The sequence below is a fragment of the Phyllostomus discolor genome, chromosome 4 (genome assembly GCF_004126475.2).
Source record: "Phyllostomus discolor isolate MPI-MPIP mPhyDis1 chromosome 4, mPhyDis1.pri.v3, whole genome shotgun sequence".
Taxonomy (NCBI): domain Eukaryota; kingdom Metazoa; phylum Chordata; class Mammalia; order Chiroptera; family Phyllostomidae; genus Phyllostomus; species Phyllostomus discolor.
This window is the reverse complement of record NC_040906.2, coordinates 136,644,373-136,663,154: the sequence shown is the minus strand read 5'-3', so window position 1 is coordinate 136,663,154 and position 18,782 is coordinate 136,644,373. Positions and strand designations below refer to the sequence as shown.

Sequence of the window (18,782 nt, the reverse complement as noted above, 5' to 3'; positions counted from 1 at the left end):
GTGGTTTCCTTTTATTTTGAGAAGGACTTCTGCACAATTTGGATCCTGTATTTTTATGAATGGGGAAATACAATCAGGATCTTGAGGCCACGTGAGAAACAGACCAGCCTCTTCAGTGTGATTGAGACGGGAGGACTGTTAGCTAAGAAAAAAAAAAAAACAGGAACAAATTTAAAGGACACATGGACAAAAACTAGGGGGAGGGTGATAATGGGAGGGAAGTGGGGAGGGTTGGGTGGGTGGGCTGGAATGGGAGTAAAAGGGAGAAAACTGTACTTGAACAAAGATTAAAATAAAAAAAAATTTAAAAAGAAAAAAGAAAAAAGGATGAAGCTTATTAGCACATGAAAATAAGCCAGGAATTTTGAACACTAAAACCTGAGTTGACCTAACAGAAAAGTCACTTTTTGTGTGTTAATCTGAAACCTTGGCTTTTAGTTCAGGAGGCCTCGTTCTGCTACCCAGAACTCTCACAAGTGGCTAATATCACTGTTCCTCATAATATGTACATGTTGGTATATAATTGGTATATAATATATATAATGGTATTATTATATACCCCAGTATCCATCATTTGAATGGTGCCTCACAGTTAGTGGGAATTTTTCCATCCACTGATTTTATAGCAGACACTGAGTTAAGGTATCACGTCCCTCTTGCAGATGAGGAAATGGGGAAGTTTCAGAATCAGGAAAGGTTAAGTGACTTGGCCAGTGTCTTAAGTGCAAGGACCCAAACAAAAAAAAAGACTTCAGATTGCAGATTCTGTATTCTTTCTGCTAGAAGGTGCTGCTTCTCTCCAGGACTGGTGGGAGGTCCTGCTCAGGCCTCAGGCTAATGCTTTATGATTGTTTCTTTGTTCTACTCAGCACATGTTGTACCAAATTGTGTCTGTATGTGGCTTAGTGGTATGTTTTCCCATAAAGGCCACAGGGTCTAGAATATGGGACTGGCCAGCCTGGCATCTAGAGAGGGCTTTGATTTTCTCAGTTCCCCTTTTACCGTGTGGTGTCATGTGGTACTTTGCTAACTATGCTTTTGCAAAAAGAAGCGTAAATCAATTAGGTTCATACGGAGAAGAGCAAAAGCCACCAAGAAATGTTCCTGGGGACTGGTCTTCATAGCTTAACTTGGGGAGGGTGCCTAACTTGACAGTGCCCGCCTTGCGGCTTTCAGATAATTACAAAGGTTGGAACAACTGCTTGCTGATGGCTTGTAGAGTGTTTAATGGCTAAGCCTTCAACACAGAGTTTGTTAAACTACAGAGTAAATAATGATTTTTCATATGACCAGACCACTGAAGGAACGCGACGCTAATTTGTTTCCTTAAGAAATGAAATACAAAAACTTTGTTAAGTGGCCTGGTATCTTCACTGATTTCCAACCTGTCCACCTTTTCCAGATTGAACCAAATCAGAAATTTAAACTAAACAATTGGATAGTTAGGGACGCCTGAATGCTTTTCAGCTACATTTACATCTTAGTTGTTTCCAGAATGTCAAATACAGGGTTTAATGACTTCTGTGAAACATAGCAGACTTAAATATGTTACAGTAGATGCCCACCCACATAACTCCATCATGGCACTGAACGCACTCTATTGTAATGACTGGTTTTCCCTGTGAGACTGCCATACAGATAATGTTCCTACTCAACTTGGTGCACCAAGAGACCTGGCAGAGAAAACTGATCTTTTAAAAAAGATTTTATTAATTTATTTTTGGAGAGAGGGAAGGGAAGGAGAAAGAGAGGGAGAGAAAGAAAGACACCGATGCTCAAGAGAAACACCAACTGGTTGCCTCCTGCATGCCCCGAGCTGGGCACCTGGCCTGCAACCCAAGCATGTGCCCTGACAGGGGACTGAACCAGTGACCTTTTTTTCACTTGTGGGACAATGGCCAACCAACTGAGCCACACCAGTTAGGGCTGTACAACTGTTTTTGATGTGACCAAAATTATATAGAAAAAAGATAAGTACACCAATATTTCAAAGTCTTTTTTTTTTTTAACTTTTCACAAAGGATTTGCTGTCAGCCTTCAAGTCATCTTGTCCAATCCAAAAGCTGTATTTAAGCGCCGTGGATCCCAGCCAGGGATGCAAGAATCTGACTTTCTAAAACAGATAACAACAGTTGAAGAACTGGAACCGAAAGCAAGTAACTGCACCAAGGTATTGATTTCACATGTGCTGCTTGATCTTACCCAGTGTCAGCATTAAGAGTCTGGCTACCCAAAAGGTTTCCCTCCCCGCCCTTTAGGTTCTTGTGTGGCACACTCGGACAGAGAAGGTTAATCTGGCCAACGAGCCCAAGTACCACCTGGACACAGTGAAGATTGAGGTGTAAATGGAGGCAGCAATGGATGCAGTCTGTGTGGCCAGGGGATGTGGAAGAGGACGTTTTGAAGGTTAGGCTACAGAGCATTCAGGTATTATTCATTTCACTTCAGTACAACAGCCTTTATTGACACCTGATGGACATCTGGTTAAACAGAGCTCGTCAGTTAACATAAGCTAATCGGATGGTATAAAATGTGTTTGTCTCCGTTTGTGTTACATGTTTCCTCTATAACTAAACTGGAAGATCTTTGCACAGCACAGCTAATGACACTGCAGGTACCATTCTGAGTATCTTACATACTTTTCTTTTTTCCCCATTTGGCCTTATTAGAACTGAACAGGTTTTAGAAACAGATGACAAGTATTTTGTCAATTAAATTTTGTCCCCACTTCCTGACTCCACAACATTTAAGTAATTTATGTAAGGTTGGTGGCAGCACACATTGTAGGAAATAAAACCCACAAATAAAAGGTTTGTGGATTCATCTATTTAATATAGGGATAGAACATTTGTCAATACTAGGCACCATAAAATGTAAACACAATTACTGTCATAAACCTGGATATACCTTCAAGGATTTAAAGTGGCTTTGTTTAGTTACCCTGTTCGCATAGAGTACAGAGAAAGGTCTTCATGCTAGCACTATGTACAATATGAGATCCAAATTACAAGAGAGGCAGACAAAATTTGAATTCTTTAAATATTCATTAAACTAAGTTTTACAGTAACATCCAGGTTTATCTTCCTTTCACTAACCACGTTCCCTGTTAAGCACATCATAACAACAGCACAGTGAAGTGAATGATGGAATAAAAGAATTTTGATACACTAGAAAACAGTGCTCAGTGATACATTTACATTCTATTTATATGATTAAACATCTGATCATACAGTACCTTCCTATGAGATTACTGGCTAATTTGGGGGTGGGGTTTATACTGTTAGATGTATTACTAACATGATAACTATTTCCCTTATATGCAAACATTAGAGCTATAATTTTATTAAGAGTAAAACTGATTTTGCAAGTTGACTGAGCAGCTTCTCAAATAATATGGTTTATGAAGTTATGGGAAATATGAGCAAAGCTGCCCTGGACATAAAAGTTTCTCAACCTGCTTTTCACCACATCAAATTTCAGCAGTACAAACCAACACAGTCAATCAGATGATTCTTAATGTGAACCAATGGGAAAAAAGAAAAATATGTATATACAGGAACAAACAGGGGTACTGGATGCATTCAGCAAGGAATGTCAGGTGGTAGTTCTAGATGAAACGCACGTTGCAGTCTTCATTTCCACAGCTGTGTGCTGAGAGTCTGACCCGACGAGCTCCCAGACCACCCCGCTGTGGTGCTGGGGGGCTGGCCGAAACCCGCCGCAACGTTCGCACTGCCGACGCTCATGCCAGCCATCTGCTGATTCATCTGGGAAACATATAAAGGGTTTAGTTTAAGAAGCTTACTTCATTTTTTTTTAATTGTTCAATTAGAGTTTTCCCCAAGCTTACTTCACTTTTTGGGGTTTTTTTAGCCACAGTTAGGATAACTACTCAAATGTCTATTTTAGTAGAAGCAGACAACACAATTATTTCTTTGCAGAAAAACAGTTACTATTCCCTTCCTGTTCTTTATTTCCTTCCAACTTTTAGCACTGTCCATAAAGTACACTCCAGCATATTTGTTCATTTTCTATACTCAATTCCTTGTCCCCCAAGGATTAACCACAACTGAAAAGTGCCAAAGCAATCTTCACAATTGTATCTGGGTGTATGGTTGAGTCCACTATTCTAAATTTCAACTGTACTAGTGCTTTAACTACTGAAGACTGGAAATTTTAGAAAGTAAAATACTCCAAAATTATAAATTGTGTATCACAGCTATTCTGCTTTCATCAAAATCTTAAATGGCTCTATATACTTTCTATATATTAAAGGTCAGAAAGGATACATTTTTCTTTCGCTTGGCTAACCATAAACATCTGAAGTTTTCATTCTATAATAATAAGGTATAAGACTTCATACATTTTTCTTTCAGACTGAAGTCATGTATGTATATTGTATGTATATAAGCATCTCAACCCTTTCCCTGTGGTTCTCTTACCTCTAAGATTGATAACAGGTTACAGAAAGGCAAGAGGACTGATTACAAAGTGCAGAGTAGATTCAAAACCTATGCACAGGGTTCAATTGTGTTCTTAATAAAGTTTAAAGTTGCAATTTTTCAGATACTAGTGTTAATCACATCACTAGTGAGACATGTGTCTACAGGGACAGATCACTTCTGATACCTACGAAAGGATGTTTTAACCACCCTCTCACTGGCCAATAGAACCCACAGGTAACTCCTTACAGGTTGATCCAGCACCTTAACCTCAGCTGGCTGTGGTTCAGCATTTTGGCTACAGAAAGCTTTTACTGCCATTTGGTCCTTATAATCTTTGAGATTCCTAGAGAGTACAGACCAATGTAATACAAGATATTACTTTAAATAGTGATAGTAAAAATAACTTGGAGCATTCATGGGATATATAATATTGATTAGAAATCACTACAGATGATTCCTTGAATGCTCTCGAGGTAGAACAGCTGAGCAGGAGCCAAGGTCATGAAAATGCTGCAGAAACAGCAAATAGCAAGTGTAAAGGGAAGAGGAGCAGGACCATGAACCTAAGTCTGAAGACCTTTCTAGGGGCCAGAGAAAAGTTAGAAGACAGCACCTAAAATAGAAGTGGGCTTCAAGAAGGTTGTACTAATGTGTCCTCTTGTAGCTCTAAACTAACTGAGGTAGAAACAGGATAATGCAGATTGGTTCATATCTTACAGGAATCCTTGAACTATTGGGTACTTTCTGAAAGTATAAACCTAATTATAGGATAAGTAAAAGGAAATAGAACTTTACAAAGGTTTTTGAACAAAAAGATTTTTTTATAAATCCATGAACCTTAGCCACATAACCTGGTGACCTGCCTAGACCCCTCACAAAGCAGTGCTATAAGAAAGACTATGAGACTGGGGTACTTTGTGAAAGCTGCCCCAACCTCCTGCCCCCCAAATTAGTGAAGACAAGTTGCGTGGTCTAAGCAGACTAGAGAAACACGCAACCCTGGAGCTGGATTAACACTTGCTGCTAATTTCAAAGGTGGCAGACAGTCTCTTAAAATGCCCAAGATAATTTCTAGCTGTCACAACTAGATTAGGGATATGCACCGTTAACATTATAATGTGAAATGACAAAATGCTCAACACTTCTTTACAGAATACTCTTGAACACAGGGGATGATGACAGGTGATTCGTCTGACATAACTTCATTATCCCTACTCAATTCTTTCTGCTGTGTACACTGTTAGATTTAAATGCGAACAAAACCATTCAGAATGTAACCTTGTTTCTCTGACTTTGGGTGAATTGGAGAGCAGAGGGCCCTTACCTGTGACAGGCTCCACTGGGGTGGCTGGGCTTGTGGCAGGCCGAACTTACTCTGGGGCGCACCCATCTGTCCCACCATTCCACCTTGGGGGGCAATCACATTCTGCGGCAGTGGCACCACACCAGTTTGTGCACTTCCCACAAACCCATTGGATATGGGCATGCCCACCATCATGCTTGCACTCTGTCCCATCACATTTCCTATGAGACCAGGGGCTGCAGGCACAGGTACGCCCATTGACGGAAAACCTTGAAATGCAGTTGGTGCTTGTGAGGTAAATGGTATATTTGTGGGTCCCATAAATACACCTGCATCATAAGAACCATGAAAAAAGAAAATGAATCATGAGAACAGAGCTATTGTACACAGCTGCATTCACCTCTATGATCGCACAGCAAAATTTTAATTTGGGTTTGGCTGCTCCTATTGTTCAGACCAACTCACACCCTACTATCTCAGAGTTAATTAGTTCCAGAACGCACATAAATCCATTATGAACCTGAGCACTTTTAATCAGAATAAATAAATCTGGTAATAGTATATGTTACAATAAAATATCCACTGTGAATGAAGACCAACTGCATCGCATGAGAGGCTGCGCCATTTCTGCTGACTTGCACCACTGGTCTCCACCCCCAGACACTCCAGGGAGAGTTCTCTGTGTCTGGCTTTCAGGCAAACAGGATGTCAAATTTCAGTTCAGATATGAAATGAAGTTCATTATTTCAAGAGAGAGTCTGATAGATTTCAACTACGTAAACAACAAATTTTACCATGCTAGTATTTCATTATAATTATTTTTAAAATTTCAAGCCTTTTTTGGAATTCAGGTGATAATTCAGACTGCTTATTATTTACTTGCAGAGAAGATACCATACTGTACACAGTTATAGACTTCATGCAAATCAAACTGACATAATTCTTCAAAGATAATCCATGTCCTCCTAGAAGCTTGTGAAACAATATTTTAAGTGATATGTGAACAGCTTGTTAATTCTAAATGAATAAAGTTTTGTGAATCCTATACCTGCTTTTTAATTCTAATAATTCATTTAGTTCTGTAGTTCTGTAAATTGCAACAAAGCACCCATTACACACAAAAATGGGAAAGAAATATAAGTGATACTATTATAACCACAAAGGATATACTTCTAGCAATGTCACTGCGTTCCCTGAAAGCAGAGTCAGAGCGCATTACCAGGAGTGCTCTGCTGCTGAATGGTCCCCGCACCATACAGAGATAAAATGGAGTCTTTGGAAAGTTGTTTCTTTGCCACCTCTTCTGACTTTGTTGTTTGGTCAGTGAAGAGATCCAGATCCCCAGATGGTACTGTAGACACAGTGGCAGCTGCTGGTACAGAGGACGTCCCCTGAGAAAAACACCAAAACATGTTGCTGAATTCTCCATACTAAAACATGGGCCATTCATTGCTTCAAATCCAAGTATAGTTATGAAATTAGAAATTCACAAGTTGTAGAAGGTAAAATAGAGACATTAAAGTTCACTCATAGCCCACACGAAAACACCTAGGATAAAGGTACAATGTTTCTTATTTTGAATGTATTAATGAAGAAGAGGTAGACCAAAACTGCTTCATAGTAAGTTGTGTTTACCTGCTAGACTGATGCTGATTTCTGTAGCATGTCCTGACCACAATAGGTTCAGCAGCAGGTAGGGGTAGGTGGCTGCTGTGTGAGCACTACCATTCCTCAGCAACTAGTGCTTCAAGGAGCTGGTGTCCCTTGGAATAAAGGACATCTATACTACTACAGAAGACTGTAAGAGGGTGCTGCAAAGGCTGGTTCTGTCTTCTTTTTAAAAGAAGCTTTTCAAAAGCTGCACTGTGATAGTCTTATAAAACTAATCTAGATCAGTTTTAACCACACCTTAGAATGCTTCTCATCTTTCCAGAAATGAAGTACAGCAGAACCAGTGAAGTACTTGTTTTCCAGAAAACAAGAAGTACTTTAACCACCTGTCCTGTCAAGCCAGATCTCGTATTCCACTTACGGACAGGGGCAAACAAACCTAAACCCAAATAAACATGTGGATATTTACTACAAAACTAAAATTTCACTTAATGTCCTCAACCTTGCACATGGTGTCATCCAATCACAACTGATAACCTAAGTTTAACAGTCTCTGTAGTCATTAATTTTCAATCACATTCACATTTGTTTATATGGAATTGTTTTAGATATGAAGAGTTTCAAAGAATTCTATGAAGACTAGTAAAAACTGAGTATGTCTTCTCAAGGTATAGAATAAGGTGAGTAGCAAATAGAAGTTAAAAATCATGTATATGATTTACCTTGAATTTTTTAAAAATCCAAACATTTAACATCTTTGCCAAAAAGAGCCTTATAATAAATCACCATTCAAGCATTATACTTACAAACTAACTTAGGCAGAGTAATATTTTGAATCTATTATGACTAATTAAGAAGTTTTAGATAGAAAAATCCACTTAACTTTGCAAAAGATATGAAATGTGTAAAGTTGGACACAATGGAACACCAAATATAACAAATGCACCTGAACTACCAACGAAGAAGCAAAGACCCCAGAAGCTAAGAGCGTGGGCTCTGGGGCTGCCTGCCAGATTAGAGCCCACATTTACTGCAATTACTGCACCATCATTCATTCATTTAATGCCCACTGCCCGTCTACTGTAAAATGGGATAACAACATCACCCGCCTTAAAGAGTTGTTTGATGACCACAAGATGTGCTTTGCACAATGGCGGGGATAAGCACACAGTATTTACTTTTAGTATTGTTAGATAACAAAGCAGCCACCTCACCAAGTCATCTTCTCATCATGTGTAGTTTCTGTTCAATCCAAGAACCTGCTCAAACATTCTGAGTTCTATTCCCTGTGAAGGAGTTACATTACTTCAGTCTCCCACTAGAGCAGCCTAACCAATACTCACATGCTTTAAACAAGGGTTATTTCTTTCGACAAAGGTAATGTAGAGCATCTACCTCAACGTGGACATAGTCTTAAAATGGCCAAACCAAACTGCATGGCTAATGAGCACTCAAATGACCATTTATTATTTCTGGTGCCCCCTTTACCAGCACTACAACTTCAGAATAAAATTTTTGCCTGTTATTTTTCACTTTGAGAGGCTGCAGGACCCCTGAGCAAAGGCTCTCTGACTGACTGGAATTCCCGGGGCTGAACCAAGGACAGGTCATAGTACTTGTGTAGGTCCACACACTGTTGGTGTATATATACAGATAGGAAAGGACAGGGGTGGCTTCTGTATGTCACCTTCGGGGACTGGAACAATTCCCTTCAACCCCCAGTACACATGTACACTCTGGGAAGCACCTCCAGTCCCCTTAGGGGAGACTACGCAGCCAGACAAGTAAGGCAATCTATGTCATATTCACATGAGAGGGAAAATGTTTTACTAGAGTTTGTGCTATGCTCAGAAAATAAAATCAGGAGTGAAAGAATACAGGATCCAGAGGGCAGCTGACCCTTGTACAACAGGTTTAAACTGTTCTGGTAAACTTATACACAGATTTTTTTTTTTCAGTAAATACAGTACTGCTACTGTATTTTTCTTACAATTTTCTTACTTTTTTTCCTCTAGTTTATTCTATTGTAAGAATACAGTATATAATACATACATACAAAATATGTGTTGACTGTTATCAGTAAGGCTTCCAGTCAACAGTAAGATACTAAATGTTTTGGGGAGTCAAAAGATATATGCAGACTTCTGACTGCTCAGAGTTGGTGCCCCTAGCCCCGCATTGTTCAGGGGTCAACTGTAATTCCTACTGGTGTCCAATCAATTCCATGTGATAAAACCCCACCAAAAATAGTAAATTATGTATTACCAGTTTATGTATAAAAGGTATACTTTAACCCACCTACCCCCATTTCAAAGACATTATTTTGAAAATATGTCTGGATTTGGATCTTTACTGTTCCCCAAATATTTTATAGGGCTCAATAAAACAGGCACAATTTTGGTTCAAAATCAATGTCTGAAAAAAAGAATTACGTGTGATTAAAAGTATTAGCCCTGATGTGCTACCAGTTAGTGATGCAGAGTGCCCAAAGCATGGAGGCCAGACCAACCCCTCACGACAGCAGAAGCTATCCACACACACTCTCATCGTGGCTCTACTTATACTTAGCAGTTAAAGTCTGCAGGGTCCCCCTTGCTGCTTTGATACTGAACAGAATACCTGAGGTACACGGAAGCCTCAGATGTGGGTCTAATTCTTCAAGCAGTTGCAAAGCAACTCTCATGCCCCAGTGGAATCTAAAGAAGTCTAGCAGATAAAGCAACCTCACTAGAATGCTAGACCAAAAGAAGTTGCTTTTCAAACTCAGACTGTCAAATATCTTACTTTTTTCTAAAGCCACATTAGCATTAGACAATTTTTTATCACACGCATACCCAAACCTGCACTAATTCACAAGGTAATTAATGTCAACTGAAACATCAATAGCAACACTTAGTCCCTCTTTCTATGTGGTGGGGGGTGGGGGAGGGGGCTCAGCCATAAAATAAAGTTCTTTTCTGAAAATAAACATTAATGCTGAACATGATTTTGATAACAATGCATTTAAACTAATATTCCTAAGAAATCCATGTGCTCAATTCTGGTAGTAATTATACAATGACTGCCATAACAATAAACATGTATAACAAAAATATATGTAAGTAGTCTTTTCAGTAAGACATAACTTCTTTCATATTAAAACCTTCCATCTAAACAATTCCAATTTGGTTCAGTTTTTCTAGAGAAAAGGAAGTATTTTACCTCAGAAATTATGCTTCACTGAAACAAACTGGTTATTTGTAAAGTATAAATTTAAAATAGAACCTTAAAATTTTCTGCTTAAGAGTAATCCATATTCCTGCAAGTTAATATTTCACCTTGAAGAAAGACAAATACCGTATGGCTGCATGGTATCACTAATATGTGTAGGGCTGGAGGAAATACAAGGGCTTGGAAAACCTTTCAGGGCACAAATAAAAAACACAGGGCACACACTTTCAGCTGAGGTAAGGTCTGAGGATCTAAAGCGCAACATAACATGGTGACTACAGTTGACTACCATATTTTGCCATGTCTAATGTGCTCCCGTGTCTATGTGCTCCCATGTACAATGGCGCACCCATGTTTTTGGTCCAAACTTTCAGGAAAAAAAATCTTTCATTTTAATTTTTCAATTCAATTATGTATTTACTTATATTTAGATACTTGTTTTTGTATTGTAAAGAAATTTTAGCATTTATTTTTTAACATATTATGGTACATTTTTATGTAACAAATAATCACAAAATATAATACATACAGGGCACAAGAAACTTTATGCACCAGTAACAAATTCACAATATTTACATATGGAATTAGTACTACCTATGTATAATGCACATCCTTATTTTTCCCTAAAAAATTTGGGCAAAAAAGTATGTATTATACATGACAAAATACCATATACTTATTGTATAACTGAAATTTGCTGGGAGTAGAACTTCTGTTCTCACATCCCCCCAAAAAGTAAAAACATACAATGTATATATGTATCAAATCATTACATTTTACATTTAAAGTATATAATTTTGCCAGTCACATCTCAATAAAGCTGAAGTAGTATTTAAAGTATTAAACAATTTGTAATTAAAAAAAAGGAATACAGGCAAATAAAGAAATTGCATGTAATAATCAGAAGGCAATTCAAAATTTCTTTACCTAAAAATACTGATCATTAATATTATACTCTAAATAGCTTTTAAAAATCACTAAAATAAAAAAGGTTTTAAGGCTAATTTAAAACAATTTATCTTCGTAATAAAGAATATGAATGCTGAACTGTCCAGAATTTCTTATTCCTAGTTTCCCTGCAACCAGACGTAAACACTACTTGGGGATGGCTCAGTACAGCAGAAGGAGAGAACTATCAGCCTCCAGTCTATAGTTACACACTCACAGTTTATAAACTCTGAGGTAAGTGACCCTGTTGTCCCAGGAAAGGCTGAAATAGTCTGATTTTTCCCACTTGTTCACTGTAAACACTGCTGTTTCCTAAAGCAAAAGTTAGCAAACCTTAGGCAGTGAGTATTTAGGCTTTGTGGGTCATATGGTGTCTGTTCTAACTATTCAACTTGTGTTTTTAGTGTGAAAGCAGCCACAGATGATATGTACATGATAGGAGTGGTTATGTTCCAATAAAACTTTATTTGCCAACAAGCATCAGGCTTAGTTTGTCAACACATGTTCTAAAGAACAGGAGGCTTTCAAATCAGCGACTCCTCAGAAACAATTCTTTCAAAATTGAAGTTTCAGAATCTTCAGAAAGGAAGTAAGCAGTGAGTATGTGAAACCATATTCTTACCACATACCTGAGCTGGGGACATGACAGTTGCAGGTAAGGGATTCGAAATCATTGGTCCAAAGATGTCCAGATCATCATTCAGAGCTGGCACTGTGGTGGTGTTCCCATTGGCCACTGGTGCTTCGGCAGGACCATCTGAGAAGAACAAATTCTTGTCTTAAAATAGAATCTCTTAATACCTGAAACATGGAATTATTTTTAAAAATATATGGCTAAAAAAAAGAACAGTTCAAAATGTTGACACTCTTCCTCAAAGAAACCATTTCCAGTTTTGTTTATTTGTCCAGAAATAATTTTTACCCATATTTTATACTCACTCTGTACATCCAAATAGACTGTGTGTGTGTGTGTGTGTGTGTACCTTATCTGCCCAGCACTGTTCTGACTACTTTGCATATGTTAATTCATTTAATACCCCAAACCTCATGAGACACTACTTTTGAGTTGACTGGCTGGCTACACTGGGATCTGATACCACATTCTTACAATGCCTCTTCAGAAATATATGTGAGTGTGTTTTGGATATCACTCCATGTCGTCAATAACTAATTTGGAAATAAATGTTGATGATTTGAAATGTTGACTTTTAAAGTTACAATAAGGGAAAACAAACTGGTTGGATGGAGGGGGGGGAGAGAAGGAGAGGGAGAAGGGAGGGAGGAAGGGAAATAAAACACTACTGATTCTACATAAGTATCCATAAACTCTGAAACAAACCCTTTCTTTATTCAAGGACAGCCACTTCCATGGTGGCAGTACCAAGCCACTGAACTGTACTGGGAAAGGAACTCTGGTGGGGTGTCAACACCCTGTTATCAGCTTCCTGCTCACCCTATCATTCAAAAAATCTTCTTAAATATCTCCTTTTTACATTAGTGTGGAAAGTGTAAGGGTCGAAGTTGGAGTGGAGTGAGGTGGTGTGTGCAAGCACTGTATTCCAGGACATGGAACATCTCCCACGGGTCAGTTTTTTGTGGTCATAGCCAACAGTTCAGAGGATTACAACTCTAATCTCTGGGATTTACATACATCCCAATTGAGCTTCTGTTTTAACACTTTGCAATCTTATTTGATCTGCCTTTGATATATCATACACTTGTCAAAAGACAAATCAGTCATCTTTTGAAAGTTCTTCAATACTGAGTGAGATGTCTTGCAAAGAACAGGTATGTAAATACTTGACAAAAATAATGGAAGGGCTATCACGTCCTGGGTATTTCTTCTACAACCCAGAGAAACTCATGGGTTTCTTCTCTTTTTTGAAGTAGAAATATAGAAATCGGTATCATTTATCCTATTTGAAGCTTCAGGGAATCACAAATTATTAATTTCAATGAATAAAATGTCACAAAGTATTTTTTACTACTTAGCCTATAAAAGAGTGTGTGAGACCCACAAAAGGTTTGGGAGAGATCAACTGCAAATATTTTCCAGTCATTTTCAGTGATATGACATTATCAGAATCATATGTATTACCCATGCACTATGGACAAATGAAGGTTGAAGCAGTAAAGCAATGCACAGATTATTACTAATTTACAACATATAGAATTTTAAGCCAAGATACAAGTTATGACACAATAGCATTCAAATTACATATATGAAAGTATTTTTTCATTGTTAATTCTTTTCAAATGGAAACATTCATTTTAAGTTAGGCCTCTTTGAAGATCTATTTTATGTTTTTCAGTCCATTCCACATTCCACCTACATGAAGTATATAGTACATCATGTAAATATAAACCAGAAATAAAATATTTTAAAAGGACAAGATCTTTCAGATTAAAAACACAACTAAAGGACCATCTTTGTGGTATCACAACAGCTCAGGAAAATAAACACAACCCAGGGACATGTAAGCCAGTGGTGTTCTGACCCATAAACTCTAGAGGAAGCGACAGGGAAACACCCACATCAGAGACATGTTTAATTCAGTAACGGAAACATGCCTATATTATGAATCTGCAATTTCTACTCACAAACAGAAGCACATGCCCTCCCCCAAACAAAGTACAACCAAGAAGAACCAAAGTAGAAAAAAAAAAAAGACAAAGCTACCAAGTCATTATTTCTGGTTTTACAGTTAAATTACTTTGCTTTTTCAAGTAATAACAAATACTAACAATTAGGACAAATTTATGGAAAAATCCTTAAACATAAGAAAATACTATTACTTTTTTCCCTTGGTGAATTAAGAAAATAGTATCAATTCATTTTTACTATCATGTCCATCTAGCCAAAACAGTGGCTGGTCATAGATGCACAGTGTAAGAACCAAGGTTGCTCCAACACAGCACATGATCTGTTTTTATTACTTTTATACTCTGCATCTTTTAAAGACTGTAAGTGTTCTAAGTAGTACATCATACTCCACTAAAAATATTAATTTATTTATACTTTCAAATCTAAACCCTATCTAGTAGTAAATTATCTAATCTGTAAAAACATGGAGCACTTAATTTGGCTTTTAAAGTCATATTTTACCCTTCACACCCTTTAGGATCACACACGTAACTCGTAAAAATAGCAGCCAACATATAGTATAGTGTTTGTTTTATACGAGGCTCGAAAAAATACAAATACACACATAAACACATATGCATTTGTTTAATCTTTGTAAGAATGCTATGAGAGAGGTACTATCTTCATTTACAGGTGGAACAAAAAGTTAAATTTGTCTAATGTCACAGAACTGCAGCAAAGTCTTAGGTACTCAGTTTTTACTCTGAAAGCAACACATTCTTGTAAAAGATGCAAACCAGGCAAAAATGAGTAAGACTTCCCTACCCTGAATGATGGTGATGGTTGTACAACAATTGTGAATGTAGTTAATGTTACTGAACTGTACTCTTAAAACTGGTTAAAATCTTCAATTTATGTGTATCTCGCCACAAAAAAAAAGGCCCTTACCATACATTTTCTAGGCTTCACACATATGCTTATAAACATACTTAAAACAATGTATGTACAACAATATAAACATGGTTTTCTTTAAGTGGAATTGTCTATGGGGGTCGGGATGGATTGCATTCTGTGATATTGTATGGACCTATTCAATAAGTGATTTATTCAATCATTCACTTCTGAGGGCATTTAGGTGGGCTACAGACTTTCATCATTACAGAAACAGAATGGTAAATACCCACAGTTCTTAATATAAAACTTACACAGCTCACTTCCTTCCCTCAAGGTAACATGACTTCTGTATCTACCACTGCACTGTAAATAGCTCCATTTTCACATTCCATTTAAAAATTTTTTTAACTGGTCTTTTAAGTCTCAAAAAGGCATTCCGCACAAACAACACACTTGGACTGTCTTGCAACCACCTACCTCAATTAGCGGAGCTGCCATGAAAGTTAACTCATAATGTAAGTACAAGCAACTTTGGAATCCTTCAGAATGAGCAAAAGTGATTGCTGTGACAAGGCTGTCACTATTTTTGACTGGGGAAAATTTTCTCTTAGCTCCAAAAATACAAGAACTTTCTTCCAGGCCTGACCAACATTTCCTTCTGTACAAGCCTCGTGATGGACACAGGTGACTCCTCCACTCTCACACCTACAACATGCCTTACCCAGCTCTCTTCGATCCACGACCCCCCAATATGACAGATTGCACTCTCATCAATTTTGTTACCACAAAAGCTATGCAGTCACAGAACTGTTGAAAAACAAACATTTAACCTAAATGAAAACTCAGCCTTGCCAAATCAGTAAAGACAAGTTTCCAATGGGCTTTCCTAACAGATTTCAATGTCTGCTAACTTGACTCACACTACATTTGGCTTGCTACATACATTCTTTAAAAAAGATTGTTTCAATTCCTTTTGATGGTTGTGCTTTTGAGTTCTGGTATGTAAAAAGGACAGTTAAACCCTAGGGGGGTGGCTCAGTTGTTTGGAGCATCGTCCCATACACTGAAAGGTCATGGATTCAACTCCCAGTAGGGCACATACCTAGGTCAGGTTCAGTCTTGGTTGGGGCACATACAGGGGGTAACCAATTGATGCTTCTCTCTCATATCAATGCTTCTGTCTCTCTCACCACCCTCTCCCTCCCTTCCTCTCTCTCTCAAATCAATAAAATACCCTTGGGTGAGGAATTAAAAAAATTAAAAGGAACAGTTAAAGACTAGTTATCATCATCATCATCATCATAAACATGTTTCCTGGATGTTTCCATAGAATGTTTGCAGGTTATCATTTTGTCTCCATGAAATATGGAAAGGGCATCTCTTTCCATTATCTACAGTTACAGAAACCAGGGCACAGAGAGATTAAAACACCTGCTCAGTGTCACTTCCCCAGTTCAGTACCGAAAAACATGCACTAGAACAGTCTTCTGACCTCTAGACCAGTGAGTGCTCGTTCCCTTAAACCACATTTCATCAAAAGTCATGTGTTTACAACAGAACTTAATCAAAAAGAAATCACTGAAAATTCTGAAAATGAAAAGCAACTTTTAAATAGTTTATAATTATTTGTACTAAGTTAGAGAAGCAGCAACAGAAACAGTTCAAAAACCATTCAGCTCCACACTCATAGTTTCTCATGTCTCCCCACTCCACTCTCCTCCTGCCAAGCCCTGTACCTTCTCACTTTATAGGGAGGGAACAGGTTGGCATGGTCATCACTGAGCTGACTGGGCTGAGGGAACCAGCTGTTGGCATATTATCAGTTAACAGAGTATTTGCAAATCACTGGGAATTCAATTCATCCTTTTGATACGGAGTCCACTAACTTGCTAATTAAATGAATAAAAGCTCAGAGGCCACAAAGACAACAGAATATCAAGATGGTGAAAACAGTTTCTCAGATATATTTAAAAATTTAGAAAAAAATGAAGTTTATTCAAATTAAATGGCTTAAGTAGTGCAATTTAAGAAAAATACTTAAACCTGCATGGGTTATGTTTTGTGTGCACAAAATACACATGCATGTACACCTAGACACACAGAAACCTCCTCCAGGGTTGGGGACCTCAGACCAACCCACACGAGGCTGCTATGAGAGAAGGGACACCTGCTCAAACAGTGAGAATTCACCAGACCTGCACCTCAGGACGGGTATTGTGCTCTGTGCTCAGCTACACACTGGTGGAAGGAGGAGACAGCAATCTGTTTTAATCAGTATGCAGAAACAGTAGCCAGTGGACAATAAAAATAATGGGAGATCCAGAATACAAGAAAAGCCTAAGGCAAATTGAAGAAATTCAGCTAGGAAGACATCATAAAGAACGATAATGAAGCACAAAGGACCCCTTAAAAAGGCAATGAGCAAACAGAAGAAATCAGGACAATGCAGTAAAATGAAGAAGGAATTTCAGTCTTAAAGACAAGGCATCAAGCCTACAGTTAGTTATTTGCTTGTGGGTAACCATTTTCTGTGTTACCTTAAGGTTTCATACTAGTTATTTTATCTGAAAACTGTGTTAGTAGGTGACTTTTAAACTGCACACATATCAGAAATTTACAAGAAAAGATTAAAATGTTTTGAATTAAAGAAAAGTTGTTGAAAGCAGTGCAGTATCTCACATGAACTCACAGCATGCCCAGCATGCGTTTACTGGCCTATTTCACATCATGATGTTGACAGATGCTTTAAAAGGAGGTAACATTTCAAACAGGACAAAGTCATGAAGACTAGTCTCTACCATCAAGAAATCCTTAATATGATAAGTGAGACTACTGATTCTCTTACCTATGACTATCCCATAACTCATCTGATACCAAAATCCAAATGAGTGAAAGTAAACAAAGTATTTATAACAACATTTACTGTCTTCTTCTTATTCCCTTCCAAGTGCCTTTGAACGGTAATTTATAAACTAAAGGAAAATAACATAATAACACTTTGCATTTTAGTAACACACTTTTGACACTAATATTTTTATTTTTTCTATTGCCAGGTACTCTGATCAGATATAAAGCATCTCACAAGTGAATCACCACATTACCTCAGTGAGAGAATGTTTATACAATAAGCCTAAAATTTCAACAGAAGTCTGGTGTTGCACCTGGAAAACTTAATTGCTATAACCAGTTTGAGAAACTTTTCCTGGTGCCCCAAAGCACAAGTGGGGTTAAAATAGGTAGTTACCCAACTTCCCTATGAAAGCAGGGTTGACTTCACTACCCACTGCAGCCACAGTAGTTATCTAGCTGAGCTCCCTTTCAGGCAACAAATGACTCCTGAGCCCATAAGCCCCAAGCCCCGCACCACTGCCAGTGTCAGCCACGTCGCCCACATCTATCTGATCAGTCAGACCTGCTGACTCCCTGCTAACCGCCAGAGGCTGCATGCAAAGTGGAAGCCTTCCCAAGTGCTTTTACATTTTCATTTTTAGTTTTTAATGACATCTGAACACATTCAGATGGATAGGCATGCCTCAGTGTGCTACTGGCCTCTGTACTACATCAACCATATTTATACCCACAGCCACCTTCCACTCCCTCCTATCTTCTCACCAGGAAGAGTGCAGCTTAATTTAATGCTGGAGCAAAGCAAAATGCTCAATAAATGACTGAAAAATTGAAACGCTTTCCAAATACAGATTATGAGAGGTTTTACTGGTGACAGCAGCGCCATGGTGGAAACAAGTCAGGTGATCCTACTTCAGCTGGGAGAAAAAGTGAAATAATG

At 38.1% G+C, this 18,782-nt stretch overlaps 2 protein-coding genes across 4 annotated transcripts in view; one reads left to right on the top strand and one right to left on the bottom strand.

Moving 5' to 3' along the window:
* B3GAT2 (beta-1,3-glucuronyltransferase 2) overlaps nt 1-2,388 on the top strand; it is a 68,063-nt gene extending 65,675 nt beyond the window's left edge. Inside the window, 2 exon segments of the mRNA XM_028508988.2 lie at nt 2,022-2,170; nt 2,259-2,388. Of these exon segments, the coding sequence (XP_028364789.1) occupies nt 2,022-2,170; nt 2,259-2,345 (236 nt within the window). The 3' untranslated portion in view covers nt 2,346-2,388.
* A 42-nt stretch (nt 2,389-2,430) lies between these two features.
* Nucleotides 2,431-18,782, bottom strand: part of SMAP1 (small ArfGAP 1) — a 165,034-nt gene continuing 148,682 nt past the window's right edge. For all 3 annotated transcript variants that reach the window (XM_028508985.2, XM_028508986.2, XM_028508987.2), the window contains 4 exons: nt 12,147-12,274; nt 6,968-7,139; nt 5,770-6,077; nt 2,431-3,767 (listed from right to left, as the gene is read on the bottom strand). In XM_028508985.2, the coding sequence (XP_028364786.1) occupies nt 3,633-3,767; nt 5,770-6,077; nt 6,968-7,139; nt 12,147-12,274 (743 nt within the window). In that variant the 3' untranslated portion in view covers nt 2,431-3,632. The remainder of the gene's footprint in view (nt 3,768-5,769; nt 6,078-6,967; nt 7,140-12,146; nt 12,275-18,782) is intronic.